Source organism: Syngnathus acus, chromosome 22, assembly GCF_901709675.1.
Source record: "Syngnathus acus chromosome 22, fSynAcu1.2, whole genome shotgun sequence".
NCBI lineage: Eukaryota > Metazoa > Chordata > Actinopteri > Syngnathiformes > Syngnathidae > Syngnathus > Syngnathus acus.
The window spans coordinates 10884079-10902963 of record NC_051106.1 but is presented as its reverse complement, the minus strand read 5'-3'; the positions used below and the strand labels follow the sequence as shown (position 1 = coordinate 10902963).

The 18885-nt window shown below is 47.7% G+C and overlaps 3 protein-coding genes across 7 annotated transcripts; 1 reads left to right on the top strand and 2 right to left on the bottom strand.

Moving 5' to 3' along the window:
• Window positions 1-30: 30 nt before the first annotated feature.
• Window positions 31-9603, bottom strand: daam1a (dishevelled associated activator of morphogenesis 1a). 2 transcript variants are annotated; one of them, XM_037240663.1, is made up of 26 exons: window positions 9454-9603; window positions 6832-7031; window positions 6597-6686; window positions 6415-6486; window positions 6248-6342; window positions 5722-5941; window positions 5348-5461; window positions 4941-5051; window positions 4765-4868; window positions 4611-4677; window positions 4395-4512; window positions 4015-4153; window positions 3891-3949; window positions 3638-3828; window positions 3223-3447; window positions 2947-3054; window positions 2784-2881; window positions 2590-2674; window positions 2304-2410; window positions 1929-2017; window positions 1680-1848; window positions 1505-1612; window positions 1265-1325; window positions 922-1056; window positions 679-839; window positions 31-515 (listed from the first exon to the last, which is right to left on the bottom strand). In XM_037240663.1, the coding sequence occupies exons 2-26, from the start codon at window positions 7000-7002 to the stop codon at window positions 512-514; spliced, it is 2901 nt and encodes a 966-aa protein (XP_037096558.1). In that variant the 5' UTR covers window positions 7003-7031; window positions 9454-9603; the 3' UTR covers window positions 31-511. The 2 variants fall into 2 exon arrangements, with proteins under 2 accessions (XP_037096558.1, XP_037096556.1); XM_037240661.1 differs by having other exon boundaries at window positions 679-849; window positions 9454-9588.
• Window positions 9604-9714: 111 nt separating this feature from the next.
• Window positions 9715-18763, bottom strand: LOC119115837 (G-protein coupled receptor 135). 3 transcript variants are annotated; one of them, XM_037240673.1, is made up of 4 exons: window positions 18417-18763; window positions 16956-17959; window positions 11639-13376; window positions 9715-11215 (listed from the first exon to the last, which is right to left on the bottom strand). In XM_037240673.1, the coding sequence occupies exons 3-4, from the start codon at window positions 11737-11739 to the stop codon at window positions 9877-9879; spliced, it is 1440 nt and encodes a 479-aa protein (XP_037096568.1). In that variant the 5' UTR covers window positions 11740-13376; window positions 16956-17959; window positions 18417-18763; the 3' UTR covers window positions 9715-9876. The 3 variants fall into 3 exon arrangements, with proteins under 3 accessions (XP_037096568.1, XP_037096569.1, XP_037096571.1); XM_037240674.1 differs by having other exon boundaries at window positions 11639-12192; window positions 18417-18740; XM_037240676.1 differs by having other exon boundaries at window positions 11639-12002; window positions 18417-18735.
• LOC119115842 (jnk1/mapk8 associated membrane protein) lies at window positions 13624-16629 on the top strand. Of its 2 annotated transcripts, XM_037240685.1 has the most exons (7): window positions 13624-13754; window positions 14341-14420; window positions 14833-14987; window positions 15116-15322; window positions 15579-15760; window positions 15849-15925; window positions 16170-16629. In XM_037240685.1, exons 1-7 carry the CDS (start codon window positions 13748-13750, stop codon window positions 16386-16388), a joined length of 927 nt encoding a protein of 308 aa, XP_037096580.1. In that variant the 5' UTR covers window positions 13624-13747; the 3' UTR covers window positions 16389-16629. The 2 variants fall into 2 exon arrangements, with proteins under 2 accessions (XP_037096580.1, XP_037096581.1); XM_037240686.1 differs by lacking the exon at window positions 14341-14420 and having other exon boundaries at window positions 13631-13754; window positions 16170-16435.
• Window positions 18764-18885: the final 122 nt, after the last annotated feature.

Below are 18885 nucleotides of genomic sequence, written 5' to 3'. Positions count from 1 at the left end.
CAATGAGATTCAGGACAATTCTAGATGGGCTCTATATTTGAATACTTTTAATCATCATTCTATATGGGCTTTGCAATTGTATGGAGAAATCCCTTGGCAGGTGCTCTTTGTTCTTGGTCAAAGCTCGAGTTGAAAGACAGGCAAATCAAATTTCAAACAAATGATATTCCAATACTGCGAGACAGGTTACGACGGACACGGCTACATAGGCGTGTGGCGCCCCTGCGACCGCATGGTCCCATACTGTCCCATACTATAGTATAGCAGGAACTTGAAGGAGATGCTGGCGGTTGCTCTTCAGTCACACGTCACCGGTAGAGCTTTGTCGCCGGTCTCTCCCGGTTGTTGCTGACAGTTTCTTGTCGCCGATGTCTTTTGCGAATCATTTTGGAGAGGTCCTTGTCAAACACTTCGCCGGAGCGAAGTGCGGACACCAAGTCATCAAATTCACCTCCCTCGTCTCCTTGCACATTGACTTGAGATTTCTTTGCCTTCTGCTCCCGCTCTCTCTTCATCTGGAGAAAAGCAACGAAAAGCAATGTTGAACTCCATTCTTTAAGAATGAACACATATAGTATTTGTCCACATTATTGCAATCTGTGAAAGTGAGTTTTTTTTTTTTATTGTAACATCAGGCTGCTGCAGGGGATACAACTATGGAGACGCCGCGTTCCATACCTTGGCCTCCAGGAGTTTGCGTTTTTCTTCCTCCTCCTCGCGTCGGGCCACGTCCTCGTTGGCCTGTTTGGCCTCCGAGAAAGACGAGAGGAACGTATCGAAGATGCCGAAGAATTCGTCGGGCTCCAGCTTGGCCGAGTCTTCTCCAAAGTGTTGTAGTGCTTTGCCGAGCTTCAAGCGTGAACGTTGATGAAAGTTCAAGTTCGAGCGACACTTGACGAGAAATATGTAGAAATAACTTACCAGATGTTTTGCCTCAACATAGGACTCCTCCACTTCAGATAACGTGAAGGATGCCACAGTAAGGAACTGCGTGACCACAGGAACAAATCTATCCGTTGAGCCTAAAGAGCTTTGACTTTGCTGGTACTGGAGTTCCTGCAAGTGCAGGTAGACGCATACGTACGTATGATAGAAAGATGCGTTGAAAACACGCGTACGGTAGGTCTCGTTGTAGCGAGCGCTATGTCTCTCGTTCATCTCCACAAGAGCCCTCAAAAAGGAATGAAAACTTCCAATCGGTCCATACCTCTAGTTTTTATGGTATTAATTGAAGGAGAAGAAAAAAATAGACATATATTCTTACCGCTTCGACACTTTTGATGGCGGATCGCAAATTGTTCATGTCTTTCTCCAATTCTTTCATACTGAAAGAAAGAAAAAGAAAGAAAGAAAGAAAGAAAGAAAGAAAGAAAGAAAGAAAGAAAGAAAGAAAGAAAGAAAGAAAGAAAGAAAGAAAGAAAGAAAGAAAGAAAGAAAGAAAGACGGCGAGACGGTGAAGAAAGAAAGTATCTGGCCAAGCCAAGGCAAAGGCAGTTGCACGCACTTGACTTTTGCAGCTTCTGGCACATTTCGCAACTCTTGGCTCAGGGCCACAAAGCCAGGGAACCTTTTCTCCAACACGGTGACAATGTAGTTGAGCAGAGTGAGGTTTCTGCAAATGGACTCCATTTCATAGCTTGCTAGAGTATGCTGTACGAGCAGGCAATAGGAAAGCGTACTTGTCAATGCTCGACTTGGTGTCGGCAATCTTGTTTAAACTGGAAACTTTGAATCCGCAAGCGTTTCCCCGCTGTCCTTTATTCATGTAGTTGCCCAAGGCCAGAACCACTTCCAAGAGTTGCCGCAGCGTTTGGCTCTGGGTCACCTCCCTGGATGCGGCGCGCAAAGCTGAAAAGAAGAAGAAGGCCTGCCAATGACGTCGGGCACGCACCTTTTTGCAGCAGCGAGCGCCTTGCTCAAGAGGTCACCTTTGATTTTGGGTTTGATGTCAGCCACCCTTTCAGCAAACCTTTTCTTCAAGTCAAGAGACAAAAGTCTCTGTTGGTAGTGGTCGATCCTAGAAGGGAAATGGAACGGAGGCCAGCTCAAATGGGAGGGAGGGAGGGAGGGAGGATGGGAGGGAGGGAGGGAGGGAGGGAGGGAGGATGCAAGGGAGGGAGGGAGGATGCGAGGGAGGATTTTGGGAAGACCAAGCTTTGGGCTCAAAACATGATTCGATTTCGGTATATTTTAGAAAATGAGGGCGCCTTTCCTAAAAGAGAGGGAAAGCCAAGCTAGAGGAATCCAGTGCTTAAGAAGTCAGTCCAAAGTTGATGTTCTGCGACAAACCAAGCTCGTCCCACCTGCTCATTTCAAAGAGGAAGCGGTCGGCTTTGGCCATCCGCTCCAGTTCGTGCTTGTGTTCCTCCAGCAGTTCAATGTCATTTTTTTCAGGAACAAATTTTAGAAGCTGAATCACACACACAAACACAACATACATGAAATGCCTGCAGCTTCATGTTTGGCTCTACTGTAAAAATGAAAGCACGTGACAAAAAGTGATTGGAGAAGAAGGCCAGAAAACATGCAGCATAATGAATCTAGGAATATTGCACTGGATTGTGAGCTAGAATATTTTGCACGCGTTACCTGTTCCAGCATGTCTCTTGGCAGATCTTCCTGTTCGTCCATGGATAGGATTGCGGAGCGAATTTCCCCATTTGTCAGTTTTAGCCTGTCGCAGCACAGAAAAGCAAAACATTGCCATCAGGCCATTTTCTTTTCTTTTCTTTGATCTTTCCATTTCCTGCAATGGCTCTGGCCGTGGCTTTTTGCTGACTGACCGCGAAAGGAGAATGTTGCAGTTGTGCGCTCGGCGACCGTCGATCACAGAAAGCTCTTTGACTCTCTTGACCACGGCGTTGTCGTCATCGCTTTCTTTCTGTCAAACGGGGAAATTGTTCAGTGTGAAGATCCCAAACGCAGAAGCGGTGTCAAGTGACGCACTTGTGGCCTCTGGTAAGCTGAGAACGTCTGCTGGAATTCTGCAAGATCCAGGACTTTGAATGCCTCCAGGTCGTCAATTTCTGTCCAGATGGTGCCTTTTATTTTGCTCTGGGGGGGGATAAAAAAAATCATCTGTTAGGTGTCATTGGATTGTTATTGGGAGCAGTGAATGGGAGTGCTTTAGCTATCTGCAGGCTAGACCAGAGCGACCCCCCCCTTACTATCACGTCAGTCAGGCCAGCAGGCAGGCAGGCAGGCAGCAATCAATACTCGTACCTCAGGAAGCTTGCTCCAGTTGAAGGACTTCATTGGGTTGTCTGGCTGCGGAATATTTTTCTGCCTTATACTTCCGAGAGGAGCTCCTAGAGGAGGAGGCGGTGGAGGTGGTGGTGGTGGAGGAGCAAATGGAGTATTGCCAAACGTTGGTGGGGGCGGAGGTGGAGGAAGAGCAGGAGATGGAAGCAAACCTCCTGGTGTGACCGGAGGGCCGCCCGGAACACTCTGCAAATGACAAATGAGCAGATGACCTTGCTGATTTCTTTGGCTTTGGCTTGGTGGACAAAAACACACATTCAAATAAAATACGACAGTTTTGGATGGAAAACCCCAAAAATCAATTCAAAGTGTGGAACGCAGACGGTAGTTTGAGTTGAGTTAGTTAGTTTCACCACAGTGTCGCTCGCAAACATACGGAAGAAGCGAGTTGGCTCAGCCGCGCCGACACTTGGGCCAGTTGTTGTTGGGCTTGTTTGTGTTCATTGCTCTCCCGCTCCAGTTTGTCTTTCAACTTGTTGAGCATTGTCATCATGTCTTCTTTCTCCTTGTTCTTGGCCTCACACTCCCTTTCTTTCTTTTCCAAGCGTTGTTTGAGTGCCTGATGATCTGGGGGCGGGGGGGATGAGATGTCTTGAAAGCATTGAACCTCACGCTTGCTTTCTTCTCACCTTTTCTCATTGCATCTGCTTGATCTTTCCAATGTCTGACTTCATTTTCCTTGACTAGCCTTTTGAGCAAAACATAAACAGATGAGGTTGAAGGCAACTTTTGTGGGCAATTAATACTACTTACATTCGAACGATATTTTGAACATTGAAATCTTCCAAGGGAGCAACGTCAGGATTTTCGCCTTTGTCTGTCTGCAGGACCAGCTGCTGAACAATCCGATCCAACAACACCCAGTATTGAATCATGGTACTGTTTTGCTTAACTGTGAATCCACAACAGGAAGGAAGGGAGGGAGGGAGGGAGGGAGGGAGGGAGGGAGGGAGGAAGGAAGCAAGGAAGGAAGCAAAGAAGGAAGCAAGGAAGGAAGCAAGGAAGGAAGCAAGGAAGGAAGCAAATAAGGAAGCAAGGAAGGACACAAGGAAGGAAGCAAGGAAGCAAGGAAGGGAGAGAGACACTCTTACATAGAGTTGAAATCCATTTGTATCCATTGTAAATGGCCTTACACGGCATCATGAGACAATGCTGTAGCGCAGACAGGAGGTGAGGGTACGCTTCCGTGTGCGATAGACGTTTCCTGATCAACTCAAACATCTGGCTTGCGCTCTTGGTTTCCATATGAACCTGAAATCAGTCATAGAATCATATTCGGCATGGCAATCGTCGTCACGGGTTGTATTTCTTGGACGGGGACCGAGCGGGTGGCTGGCTGGCTGGCTCACAAGGTCAAAACGTTTGGCCAACTGAAGCTCGTCGTCATTCCTCAGCATTTCAAAAAAGTCCAGATGTCTGCAAGACAACACACAGTTGCCATATGCTCGCCAAGTGGCAAAAGAATAAGGCTCCGTACAAATCGCCCTTTCAGTGATCACACACCTGTCCAGAGTGGCATTATCGTGGGAGCGAAGTTTATCAATGACTGTCTGGATGCCCAACATCAGGAACTCGTAGCGTAAATGGATACGGAACTCCAAACTGCTCTGAAAAAAAAAAAAAAAAAAGACAATACAACACAATAAGAGTTGCTGAGGTGGCACACTAACAGCTTTTACCTCGCCTGGTCCTTGGCTCAGCACGGCGTTAATGAAGGACATAATGGCAGTCTTCAGGTTCACTTCATCTCTGTAGCGACCTGTGGCTCGATCCAGGTCCGTCACCAGTGTCTGCACAAAATCAGCATCACGCACAGTCATGTGGCTGTTTCAGACCAAATCCTCCACTCCAATCGTTGGTGAAAGAGAGGAGGATGGGGAAGGCTTACAATGACACATTGCACACTGGCAAAAAGGACGCACAGGATCCTCGTTGCACATCCGAAGCTTTAAACGTCAACAAGATGCCAGGGACTTTTTGTCTTTGGTATTTACAGCGACCGCTATTGACTGCTTGCCGCGGGGCCTCGGACGTCAGCTTTCGACTGAACTCGAGCGTGCAAAATCAATGGCTCAATATGTGTGACCTGGAAGCGTGTTCTCTCTGAGGCAAAGGTCTGGTAGTTGAGCATGGCCTCCAGTACTTTCTTATGGCCTCCGGGCACCAGGCAAACTGCGCCCAGAATCTCCAGAACGGCAACCTAGGAGAAAGACAATCAAAGTCCCGCATTCTCCAATAGCTTGCCAAGAGACGTTTACATGTCATTTCTTAGAACAAAGTGCAGATTCCCCAAATGACAACAGTCGCACCTAAAGCAATACGCTGAAGTTTGTCAACGGTAGTCCACATCAGATGGCTTATTGGGGCCTTCGAAAGCACTTCTCAAAAGGCTACAAAGGCAACGTCGCATTCCGGAATATAGTATTGTACTGGCTGACGCTCTCGCATCGGCGTGCGTACCTTGGTTTTAATGTTTTCCGCGGCGAGGCTTTGCGCGATGACGTCGATGCTCTGGCCGTGTCCCAGAACGTGAGCTCTTCCCTGCGAGTTGTTCATCAGAGCCTTGACGCAGCCAATCAAAGACGTGCGGACGGGAGACTCGGTCGTCTCGTCGTCCGTCGACTTGAGAAGGTTCAAGAGACACGATAGGCCGTCCAGGTCCATAAACCTTGTGACAAACCTGCGTGAGATCAAGCAGAGAGCTGCAAAGAGTTGAAAAGGACGTACAAAGACGTACAAAGACTTTGAGAGTCCGAGAGCGAGCGCAGTCGAGGGAGACGGCGGCATCGGGGACTTCAGCGCGGCAGCTCTCCGTTTTGCAGATTAGGCGGTGCTGTCGGCTTCTTCGAGCCGTGATCTCCGGCTCTCTCTCCGGAGCCGAGCGCCGAGCGGCCGGGATGAGAGTCAACGCCTCCGAATCCGAGACCTGGGTCGGAACGCCCTCTCCGGATGGCTCCGGTAATTGTAGCCTACAGTGCGAACGTACCTCATGGGTTGTGTCCTCAGAGCTGTTTTGAGGCCTTCGACAAGCCTTTGTCTTCGCAGATCTTCTTCATCCTCCATCATCAGCAAGGTCTTTCTCTGACAGACAAAGCTAGCTATTTTGAAACTCTTCATTTATTTCAGTGTCAAAAGAAATCGTCATCTACTTACAGTGGCCATTAAATGGAGCTGGTCAATATAATACTCTGGAAGGCTAGTTGCTCCTTTATTCTCTTCTACCTCCTGAAATACAAACCCATATGAGCCAAAAGAAATTGCCATTGGCAGCGCCGCAATTCCACACGCACGCTGAAGGAAAGCAACATTGGTGCTCAATGAGTTGTGCTTCTTACCATCTTCTTACTCCAGTAAAGCTTCCATTTTTTCTCCGCTGGCAATGCAAACATTCCAGCGCGGTGCTCCTCTGTCAGGTCCAGTTCATCCTTCAAGACAGGGGGAAGATCAGAGGAAAGGCGGGAGCCCAAGCCGCTTGCATCTCGCCGAGTGGCAACGTCATTTCCATTTCTTTGTGTGTCTTGGCATGTGAAGAAATTGACAATAAAGCAGACTTTGACTTTGAGTACTCACCACCAGCTCGGTGAACATAGCGTCCAGCTCTTGGGCGGGGGGCATCGCTAAGGTGGGCTCCAGTGCCGCCGCTGCCCTGGCATTGTGCTGCAAGTGGCTTATTTCGGCATGCTCCTTCTTGAAACAGCAAGGGAATAAAGTGGCAAACAGGTGCCCCCCCTCAGATGTCATGTTCCCTGCCACCCACTGAAAAGGCTTGCCTAAAAACAGAATAGCAAGGCTTAGTATATCTTGAGCGTGACAGTCGTTCTCCTTTCATTGGCTGGGGTGGGCTGGGCTGAGCTGGGTACACGTGCACAATATGACAAGCAGAACAACAACATTTGCATTGACCTCTTTTGATGAGCGCTGTCACAATTTACCAGGTGAAATGAGTACTGTCTCCTATGGTGCTGTTTCCTGTTGGAATGGAGGGCGGGAAAAAAAAGAACAAATCAGCCACTTTCCGCACATAGACCAAGTCCCACACGCACTCACACCGAGGGCCTGTTTGGAGCGCGTGTGGGAGGAAAGCCACGCAGCCCGCCCGCCCGGGAGCAACATGCAAAGTGCACGCAAAGTGCGGGAGCTGGAATCCGAGCGCGCGCGCCAGCACCTTGTGCTGTGCTGTGCTGTGCTGAGGCGGGCGGGCAATGTGCAAAGCAGTACTCCGTGCGCAGTGGCGCTCCGTCATGGCTAATTCCTCTCGTCGGTTATTCATGATAACCGCCACTTTGCATAATCGCCATACTACACATAATGAAGCCGCAATCATTTTGTTCATTCATAATTCTTTTCAACAGCGCGTGAGGCCAATTCCATTTTGTTATTACTGTGTAATGATGAGGAGCTCAGCTACTTTGAAATGTAATACAAAACAATGCTGGGACGCTTGGCATATTTATGTAACAGTGAGTTTTGCTTCCTTGCTTTGCCATCATTGTATCAGCTACTAAAAGAGATTGAGCGATAGAAAAAACTGTGGCTAACACAGCTTGTGAGATCATGTTGGACTTACAAGTCCTTCAACAATTTAGCAGACAGTGCAGTTTCTCTGGGTGCCAACATGGGACTGACGTTCTCATGGACATGAGATGAAAACACAACATGCCTCTGTTTAAAATGTTATGTCGAGACAAACCATTTTCTATTCACCTCTCCTGGCCAACTGCGGCTAGTTTCCGGAAACAAGAGCGCTTGCTTTCAACTTCCAATGTAAAGAAGCACTCAAGTATTCCAGTCACGTGCACACCCTTCCAGCTTCATTTATACAACAATGTGACAAAAGAGTAGCAATGCAGCGGGCTACCAAACTCTTGACCTTTGTGGGCTGGATGAGACGAGCTCCTACGTTATGCAGTGCGATGCCATATTTGGCAGGTACCAGAAGATGTCAGTGGCTGTCATTGAAACATTTCAACTCATTTCTTGTGTGTGTGTGTGTGTGTGTGTCGTTTAATGCTTACAACCAACAGCGGCGACAAAATGGACAAAAAAGTTGCCTTGTTGCCTCCGCCTTCCACAAACAGCCCAGATCTTGAAGGAGATGAAACCCCTGGCTGCTATTTAAGAAAAGGATCATCCAAAGTCATGTCATTTGGTGGATTGCATCAAAAATGAAAACCGTGCATCTTCCACATCGGCTCGTTTGTTTCTTTCCCCTAATCTTGAGGCAAAAATCTTCACACAAGGTCTCCTCTGCTTTCTGATTCCAACGAGCAAAACCGAGCTGCGTTTGGTTCTCCAGATGAGGCAGGTTGACAGTGCACGCAGTTATGTGGAGAGCCAAAACACACACGGCTGCATTCCTGCTCCAGGCAGTCACACCCTGACCTCACCCACTAGATTTTCTGCCATGGCATTCAGAGAGAGAGCGAGCGAGCGAGCGAGAAGCTTGTTTGCCTGCTTCTGTATGGAGATTGCAGCTCTTAGAATGCATACCTCAAATATTTCCTCCCCCCCCCCCGCATGCTGAAACTACGTCATTTCAAATTGCACCCTACTTCCCCATTAGCTACATTGGCACTCACTCATTTGTTCTTGGTTCCGTTTGTTCCTATAATGACGCATTTTGCCAGTGAGAAACTATCAAGCATTATTGCACTAAATCAATGTCACGTATTGTGCATTGTGACGGCTCACAGCACAGTCGCAGGCCATCAATACTGACTGACTGGGGCATGCATGCGCTGTCCTGGTTGACCAGTCGGTAGAATGCCAATCTCCATCTTATTCGCAATCTTCCGGCAAAGTGCTTGTTTTTATTTGTCAGACGTTTGCTATGGGTTTTTTTTTTTGGGGGGGGGAGAGTTGAAATGGTTTCATTTGTGAGCGTATATCAATTGCGGCCATTACGGTTTGTGGAAAAATGCCTCCAGGAAAGAACGAGTTAAGCTAGCTCACGTCCGTCTTCTCCAGCTTTACTTTCAGAACTTCTGACGTATCCAATCCAAGTCAAATTTTGAAGTGGCAAAATTGTAGCAAGCAACGTTTACAACCTTCTGAAAACGATTGTTTTATTGACAAAACATTCTGGGGCCTTAAACGTTAGCTCCAAGTGGAAGGAGAAACGTTTGCTGGCAGGCAGAAAAGTATTTCTTTCTACTGCCTTATAGCAAGTAGTACGGCAGAGTTACTTTGTACCTGTCTGTCCCAGTGCCGGAGATCCTCGCCAGCAGAGCTCTCGTCATCTGCCGGCCACCACAGCACCTCCGGCACCTCCGACCGCTCCTTTCCAGCTGCCTGCCACCAACATCCACGCAGCTAGCAGACGGCTCCTCACCGTCTCTGTGAAGAGCTGCGGACTTCATCACTCATTGACACAAAATCCTAACCAAAGGTCAAAGACAGACTGACTCTTTTTGTTCAATTGAGAAGAAAAAAGCGTTCAAATACAAAGCCAAAGCCATTGGAAGCAATGGGAGCATTTTACTGGAAGGCTCTTAGCGGAACACAAAAGCAGTCGGTCCATGGCAAAGAACAACCATCTCAATTGAAATGCAAAAGCTCTCTTTGCGAAACAATCCAACATGCGCAAATCAAATGCCCCCACCGCTTTTTGAAAGTTCATAGGCTTGTGTCAGCTGTGGTCATAATTGGGACACTGACAAAGTTGGGGAGTGTTGTGCTTTCTGACTTGGTATCCCTGCAGAAAAACACGGCACGGTTCTTACAGGCCCACATTGTACTCTCCCCCCTGGGTTCTTTTCCTGGACTTGAACTCGAGAGTTTGCTGCTGCTGCTGCTGCTGCTCCTGTTGTTATTATGAATTCCCACCCGAGTTACATAGCGATGATCCCTCATCCTTTCCACTCGATTGAGTCCAATCTCTCGCTTCTGGATGCGGCTAGACAAGTACGCGGCTATGTATCGGCTCCGATAGCCGTCTTCTCGACTCCGTCCCAGCAACATGGCTATATTGGGGTTTCTCAAGGCATAGATCAGCGGGTTGACGGCTCCGTTTGTCCAGGCCAGCCAGATGGCGAGCGTGTCCATCACCGGGTTGAATGTGTAGTCCCCTAATGCGCTGATCAAGCCCATCAGACAATACGGACCCCAGCAGAAAATGATCAAAACAATCATAATGAGAACGGTGGTGGCGGTGCGCATCTCGCTGTAGAATCGGAGCAAGTACGAATAGGTGGTCACCGGTCGCACGCGGATTTCAGAGAGACGAACCGTCTTGCAGATCTTGTAATGGCAGAAACACATGAGGGCAAAGGGCAGTAAAAAGCACACGGTGATGAGAGAAACGCTATAGGCCGTGCCCAGACGCGAGGTCCCCGAATGGAAAACGTACATGCAGTGGGAAAAAGCTTCCCGGTGGACTCGCCTTGACTTTGGCGCAAAGACGTACCACGGAAGAGAGAAAACGATGGCCGTCAGCCACACGCCTATCAACAACTTTGCGGCTAGCCGCCGCCCCATCTTAGCACGGGGCTGTCTGACGATGGCGTAGTAGCGGTCAAAGGAAATCAAAGTCATAGTCAGGGTGGAGATGATTCCAAAGCAGGTGTTGAAAAAGCCGTTGGCCACGCAGATACCTTCTCCAAACATCCAGACGCCGCCGTCCTTACTGAAGAGCATGACAAAGGAGAAGGGCAGGCAGAGGACGGCCGCCAGGAAGTCGGAGAGCGACAGAGACATGATGAAGGCGTTGGTAACCGTCCGCAGCTGCCGGTGCTTGACGATGACAATCAGGACCGCAAAGTTGCCCAGACTGGAGAGGAGGAAGATGAAGAGGAGAACCAGGGCCTGAGCTGCCACCAAAATGCCCATCAGGACTGCTGTGTGCGCGTTCGCTACCGATGCTGCCTCGTGGTTTCCTTGGACATTTTGGCTGCTCCGTACGGTGGCCTCCTCTGAGGTGGTAGTCACCAGGTAACTGCTCACTGCGTAAACAAGCCTGAACGAGAAGAAGAAATCTGATAAGTCGTGTGTGTGTTTGAAAATAAAATGCACAATCTGGCGGCTGTTAGGACTAGCTAGAAAACCACTCTTCTCTTCTATGCCCTCTAGCGGCCAAAAAGAAACACTACGTGCTGGAAATGTCAACACATCGGGATTTCAATTTCCAAATACGCATCTCCGGCGAAAAACGATCGATCGAGGGATCACTCTATAGTATCTAAGTTAACATTTTGGTATTGTGACAACACTACACTACCCTTTTCAAAACATGATGTTAAGATCACTAATAAAGCTACTGCAGTATTCATGCTGGGTGGGCCTTATCCTGTTCCTCGTGCCTTCATTATTCAAGTCATAGATACTGGAATGACCACGAATGAAAAAAAGAGAATCAAATCTAAACAGTGGAAGGCTTTACCTTGATACGCGGGTGCTTGTGGTGCTGAAAACGGCCATGTCAGTGGTGGCGGCGGCGGCGGTGGTGCTGCTGCCACTGCTCGCCCACGGAAGCGGTTCCATTGATGAGGCTCAAAAATTCAGTTAGTCCCTTCAAAGGTCACCACTAATGGCTATAGCTAAATTGCGGTCCTCTTCATACTTTGCTACTTTGGATGGATGGATGGATGGATGGATGGATGGATGGATGGATGGATGGATGGATGGATGGATGGATGGATGGATGGATGGATGGCAGGCGGGCAGTCTTCCACCATCCAGTGGTGAAGTCCAAAATCCTGACGTGACATCTGCATGGCTTCTTGCCTTACTGCCAATGTTCATTTCTGTTTTGCGATATCACATTAAAAGAGTCGAAGAGGACTGTTGACATAATGACTTGTGTGCTCCACTAATTTAATCCGAGCTTCTATGTCACGTGGGCTCCCCGTGGACCTCGAAAGATGAAGAGGTCATTGAATGAGGCTGGATTGATCCACAGTGTGCAGCTCCAGTAACTCACTTCATCTTGGGGTTCTGGTGATGGTAACAGCTTTAGATTTCTTTTGATATTCATTATTTATTTACATGACTTCAAATAGTTTAGCTTTATTCACATTTCGACCAGCAGTGTCAGAGACGGAGAGGGGCAACATTTTGCCAAACGAATTTGTTAGCATTCACGTCAACAAACAAACAAACAAACAAACAAACAAACAAACAAACAAACAAACACACGTCACCGAGGGTGAATATTTAAATATGCGAAAACAAGAGCACTTTACGTCACAGCTAGAATAACTCGTTGATAAATTGTTTGATTTCCTTAGCACGAGCTGTCAGACGATATGCTTCATTTTCCATGCTCTCTTGAATTTAATGAGCTCATTAGCTCACTAGTTACCTGACAACGTCAAAATATTCCATTTTATTGTGCGCTCTCCAGCTTCGCCTCCTTCTCTGAATGCGTTGCGACCACAGCAGGGTGCAAACAATATAATCCAACAATTTAGCAAAACCCCATTTCCGGAAAATCGCCCCAATAAACATCCATTGTCCATTCTGCGATAGTTCATGAATAGATCCATTTTCCGTGGACTGCTTTTTCCTCCGGTGTTTCCAATGAAAATCGAGTGCTTATAGATAGATCCATTGGCTGCTGATTAATTGCAAATTCCAGCCAGCGGCCTCTTCCCTGTCTCAGCCCTTCCCTTCCCTTCCCTTCCTCCCTCCCCGGATTGGAGACGTCGCGTCGACGCCTTCTTTCTGAGCACTCGGCATGGCATCCCTTGGTGACGTTGACTGGGTTGTCATGGTAACATCTGCGTTCATCGTGTCTCGGGATGGAAATTGGCGTTGTCAATTTTGACAAGCTAAATGACGGAACATATAGTGGTTCCATTGGAAAAGGAAGGTTCAAAGCATTGAAAACGGCATCCACTGTGCAGTAGTAATTCATTCAAGAATGATGTCATCTCAGAAGCATCTTTGATATGGATGACTTGGAACGTGCGAATGAAGTCAGGCACTGTGTTTCCAACCATGCGCTGTGTGTGACATTTCTTTTCTCCCCCCCCCCCCCCCCCCCTTTTTTTCTTTTTATCGGCCGGAAAAACGCCTCCAAGTGCACAGTGGAGCGCCACCACAGCCAGCCAGCCAGCCAGTCAGCCAGCATGCGGCAGTGTTGCGCTCCATTGCATAGAAGAAGCCTTGGTTATTCACTGAAACGTAATGAAAGGTTTTGCAAACAATACACTGACAATTTCAACTTCTGTCTCTTTTTGACGTCTCACTCCGAATTCTAACCTTCTTCGAGTGTCGCATATGGACTGGCGCTTTTACGAAGTTCGGGAGTCCGCGCTTCATTTCATTTGCTTCCTCCACATGTAATATGGCGGAAACGTTGACGTGTCCCACAAAGGGGAAACTCGCTCATGGCAGTGCAGTGTTGGTGTCTTGGTGCAAATGCCTACGTACGTATTGCACGACGTGACGTATGGCAGCGGCGGCCCGGTGGCTGAAAAGTGTTTACTCCGTTCGATTTTGAAAACTAACTAACTACCTCATCCACGGAGGCCTCCAATTGTTTGCAATGTTGGGTTAGTACTATTTATCAACACCAGTCAAAATGATATGTGTGACGTTTTGACGAGTTGAGTCTTCCTCAAATTCGAATGATCGCTGAGCAGGATCGCAGGATCGCATGATCGCATCAAATACATCGAATTGGATTTAAGAGTACGTTCAGGCCATGTTCTCGACGGTTAAAGCAACGCGGCTATCAGAAGAATAGGACTGAAGGTGTCAACGCGTTTTTGGTTTGGCCAAAGTGTTGCTTTGCGCATAGTACGTAGTCGTAACAATGGCACGTTCTGATTGACATTTGAACAGAAAATGTCGCATCATCAGACATATCTAATCAGCGGTACATTTGAAACGTCGATATTTGAAAGCCTTTTGTTAGCTCAGCACAACTGATTTCTCCATTTGATGCTGCAACACATTTCTGTTTCCTAAGTACACATTTCAAATCAATATGCGAACAATGTTGAATTCTGTATTGGTAATCAGTAACATATGGCCATCATCCCTCCCTCCCTCCATCCATCCATCCATCCATCCATCCATCCATCCATCCATCCATCCATCCATCCATCCATCCATCCCTCCCTCCGTCCCTAACAGGTGTGGCCATGAGCGCAACGTGCCCAGGACTGTACTGTGGCAGAATAATGTTCAATGGGTCGGTGGAAAGAGACTGTGGTGTAAGTATAAACCTACTCAACAACGTAAAAATACGAACAAATATTGGAGGAAAAATAACCCCCAGCGGGGATCAGCACGAGCCCCCGTGATTTGCGGGTGCCGATTTCCAAACACGCAACAAGGTGTGTGCATTGCATTTACGGATTCTGTAACGGACTCCGCAACGCATCTGTTCCGCAATCAGTGTGAATTAGTCGTTACAACATGAGTGGGACTAATAAAGTTTTGTGGATTTGGAATGATATGCACGGCGGCAAAGAGCACTTTGATCATTGTCAAATTTGGAGTGAGTTGTCCATTTTTGCACTCAACGATGGTGTGTGTGTGTGTGTGTGTGTTTTGTTCTGCAGTTTTGAATTGCAACTTTGATGCAAGTAGTAAAAAAAGAATTTGTCTTTTGATGGACTGCAGGTTTGCCCTCGTGGAGAGCGGGCCAACCACCAAAAAGTGTGTGAACGTTGCACTGAGTCCCCTCAACTTTATGATTGGCTCTATCTGGGCTTTATGGCCATGCTGCCTCTCGTCCTTCACTGGTTCTTCATTGAGTGGTATTCCGGTAAGAAGAGGTGAGGACGTATTGCAAAACCTTCTCCAAAGTATGAGCAAAGCAACAATGGCCTGTGTCCATTGTCAGTCTTCCAGGTGATGGAAAGTGCTTTTTGCCTAGCTTAACAACAACATTTTGTGGCATCAGTTCCAGTGCTCTGCTGCAGCACGTCACAGCCTTGTTGGAGTGCAGCGCGTCTGCCGTGCTCACGTTGTTGGTCACGGAGCCCATAGGGACGCTCGGTATCAACTCGTGTCGAGTCCAGATGCTGTCGGACTGGTACACCATGCTGTATAATCCCAGCCCCGACTACATCAACACGTTACACTGCACCCAGGAGGCCGTCTACCCACTGTAAGGACTGCCGCATGTGTGTTATGAATAGCTTATCATACTAGCAGAAATGTGGGAATATTTCAATGTCTGCCAGACAAGGAAGGAAGGAAGGAAGGAAGGAAGGAAGGAAGGAAGGAAAGAAAGAAAGAAAGAAAGAAAGAAAGAAAGAAAGAAAGAAAGAAAGAAAGAAAGAAAGAAGGGTGTGTTAGTGGAGGGAGGCAGTGTAGAAAAATCAATGTCAGACTGATTTCTTCTCAATGTTTCTCCTTGTCAGCTACACCATTGTGTTAATCTATTACGCCTTCTGCTTGGTGCTGATGATGATGCTGCGCCCCCTGTTGGTGAAAAAGATAGCGTGCGGTCTGGGCAAATCGGATCGATTTAAGAGCATCTACGCTGCTCTGTACTTCTTCCCCATCCTCACTGTGCTTCAGGCAGTGGGTGGGGGATTGCTCTGTGAGTACACGCTCTGCTCTGCGCTGCGCTGCTCTTTCTCACCTCACCACTTTTTCTTCACTCTACGCTTTACATTTGGTTCTTTCAGACTACGCATTTCCCTACATGATACTTGTCCTGTCTCTCGTCACTTTGGCCGTGTACATGTCTGCTTCTGAGATACAGGTAAGACTATTCCACCTTCCTCCAATGTCTTCTTTCTATTTTGAAATGGACTTATTGGTTCTCTGTCCTCAACAACAGTTGGCATTGCGTGCATCCAAACACTGCTAAGCATTGGGAACACATATGCTAGTCATTTTCCTTTTCCATCATCTTGTTTTGTTTTGGCCCAGTGAACTTTTCCGAATCATTTTGCCTTTACTAATGCGAGCCGCTTTTCCTTTCTCCGCCGCTTGTGTTCTATCAGTCTTTTAAGAACCTGGTTGCTAAGAAGAAGCGCTTGGTTGTCCTGTTCAGTCACTGGCTGCTCCACGCGTATGGCATCATCTCCATCTCACGGCTGGACAAGCTGGAGCAGGACCTGCCGCTGTTGGCCCTGGTGCCCGGGCCCGCTTTGTTCTACATCGCTACGGCTAAGTTCACAGAGCCGAGCCGCATTCTGTCGGAGGGAGGCAATGGACACTGAAGCTCCTAGTGACACTTTGAGCCGCGAGCGATATGCATAGTGTCAGTTGTCGCTATTTCTTTTTTAGGGATCATTTCTTTGACGGATGCTCACTGTTACGCATGTCTCGGCCGTTTGCTGACATATGAGTTAAGTGTAAATGATGTATATATTTATCTGTACTCGACCTTGACTTTATGATGGCCACTGGCAAGAGTCATCAGAAAGCTTTGTCCTTAATAAACCAAGGTATAAAAGTTCACTTGAAGCCAAAGAGTAATGTATTGTCAATTCTCGAACTGCGGACACTCTGGCTTCGTTCCCAGCTTGACTTCGGAGTGAAAATGGCCGACGATGAAGGTTCTCTGCTTTCTGAGCTGTCGAAAAGATACCGAGTCGCCAGCCCCCTGCGTGCACTGCTCACTGGCACAAACTGTTGACTGACAGATGCGTGAGTTCTGCAAACGTACACACTTTCAGCGAGCTCTGCAAACGCACAAAGTTTCAGCAATCACCACAATCAACTCAACATGCAGCGGGCGCTCGAAACACACGCGCGACCAATCACAAGTCAAATGGGAAACTTACCAAGGGAAAGTTGGCTGCGCGTGAAGCTCCAGACAGGACGCGAAAAGAGAGGAAAGCAGCAACACCGGCGGAAAGCGTGACGCAAACAGAAGCAATCAACACGAGCTGATAGCCCGATGCCGTCTAGCGGTCGGAAGAAACCTCTACACTTTTCAAAAAGGAACTTTATTGTTTCCCCTGGAAGAATACAATCAGCAGGAGTGAACTTTACTGACCCATTGCACAAAGCAAGGTCCAAAGGACAGTATTGCTTGGATAAGTCTGATGTGGAAGGGTGTGACTGAACAATGAGCTCATCTCAACCAAATCATATTGGTACCAACCGGAAAAGAATGGAGGCCTGAGCCTTCTTATCTTGAAATTAAAAGAGTGTATTTGTTCTTTTGTATCAATTTACCCCCCCCCCCCCCCCTTCCCAGATATACAGTAGATCACCTCAAAGTGCGAGCAATTGCAAAAAGGCCTCAAGAGTTGACACTGCGTAAGTCACCGTTGGTATCCGACACACAGATGCATATTTGGAAGAAGAAAAAAAAAAAAGTAAAACTTTCATTTGCATCTTGAAGAAACAGCTTTATTCCTCCACTGATCGCTCGCTCCAAAGCCTCTATTAGTCAGCGTGGCAGCAGGGCCGGCGGATAAAAGGGTTTCGATCAACCCATTGTGCAGTGTCGTCCAAAGGTGAAACGTGCAAAAGCATCCATTGATTACTCCTGGATGTAAATGATGATGATGCACAGAGATCCCACAAGTCCCAGTGCCTGAATGCCAAGGAACCACAGCAGTAGCCAGAAGATGACAATCAGCACCGGTTCGACTATTTTGTCCCCAAAGTACATCCGGCTGAACCCCATCTCTCGCAGACACTTATTGAACATCCCAAACAGCGTCCCCATGCGCACACACTCATCCAGCGTAGGCTCCCTGGTGCTGGGATCGTCCTCAAGCAGCCAACTCACGCCGGGATGACGCAGCGGTAGTGCTCGGCTCATACTCCCGTCAAGCTGCAAACAAATTCAAATGAGCAAGGACAAGACAAAGACAAATTCAAATGAGCAAGGACAAGACAAAGACAAGACAAAGACAAGACAAGACAAAGACAAAACAAAGACAAAACAAAGACAAGACCAAAGACAAGACCAAAGACAAGACAAGATCAAAGACAAGACCAAAGACAAGACCAAAGACAAGACAAGGGCTTGTTTGAAACAATCTATGCTGCATCAGTGGCAACACGAAGAGGGCAGCCATGCCAAAAGAATTCTTTCTACAAAAATGCAGCCGTTGTTAACGTTCTCTCTCCATTTGAAATGAATTCTCGATCACAGTTTAGAGTGGAGTTGACAGTTAAAGTGAATACATTTAAACTGGAATAAATGTAAAGCACTATGAGGCGAGCGAGCGAGCGAGCGAGCGAGCGAATAAACAGCCAAGGCTAGCTTGTTAGCAAACTGGCTTTACCCGGTTCGGCTGCTGCTGTGCTGCCGTCTGTCTTGCGTCGAGCGAGGACTCGGTCAAGTCACGTCGATGATGAAAATCATGGGTGCACAATGCCACTGGGGACGTTGGCTGTGACATGGATCAAAAACACGATTAGTCCCCTGCTGCACTTTTGGAACCTGCTAGGTGCATGTTGTGCTGTGCTCCAACTTCCGATGCATTCAAATGACGCTAAAAATGTCGGGATTCGCAATACGAATTTGAATCAAGCCTCTTCTTGAAATCGGATCTCCAACTCAGCAAGGTTGACGGATATTACAAGCCAGATATAGAATCGAGGCTATGTGCGAATATGACCGTAGTCATATGTTTTGTTGCACATTCATAAGGCCGAGACGAGCAGGGAGCACGCAACTCTGGCGTTAAAGTGAGCGCTAAAGAGCTCGAAATTCCTACTATCAAATGAACTCACCGTCACGGTGCGCACTGC

Excerpts from the sequence above, each read along its gene's own strand:
- daam1a (XM_037240661.1), bottom strand. The coding sequence starts at position 7,002 with ATGACATCTGAGGGGGGGCACCTGTTTGCCACTTTATTCCCTTGCTGT. Across the intron at positions 4,869-4,940 it reads TGAGCCAAGGACCAGGCGAG|AGCAGTTTGGAGTTCCGTAT; the intron begins GTAAAAGCTGTT and ends TTTTTTTTTCAG. Across the intron at positions 3,829-3,890 it reads AGCAGATGCAATGAGAAAAG|ATCATCAGGCACTCAAACAA; the intron begins GTGAGAAGAAAG and ends CCCCGCCCCCAG.
- LOC119115837 (XM_037240673.1), bottom strand. The coding sequence starts at position 11,739 with ATGGAACCGCTTCCGTGGGCGAGCAGTGGCAGCAGCACCACCGCCGCC. Across the intron at positions 11,216-11,638 it reads ACAAGCACCCGCGTATCAAG|GCTTGTTTACGCAGTGAGCA; the intron begins GTAAAGCCTTCC and ends CTTCTCGTTCAG.
- LOC119115842 (XM_037240685.1), top strand. Across the intron at positions 14,988-15,115 it reads TGGTATTCCGGTAAGAAGAG|TTCCAGTGCTCTGCTGCAGC; the intron begins GTGAGGACGTAT and ends TTGTGGCATCAG. Across the intron at positions 15,926-16,169 it reads TGTCTGCTTCTGAGATACAG|TCTTTTAAGAACCTGGTTGC; the intron begins GTAAGACTATTC and ends GTGTTCTATCAG.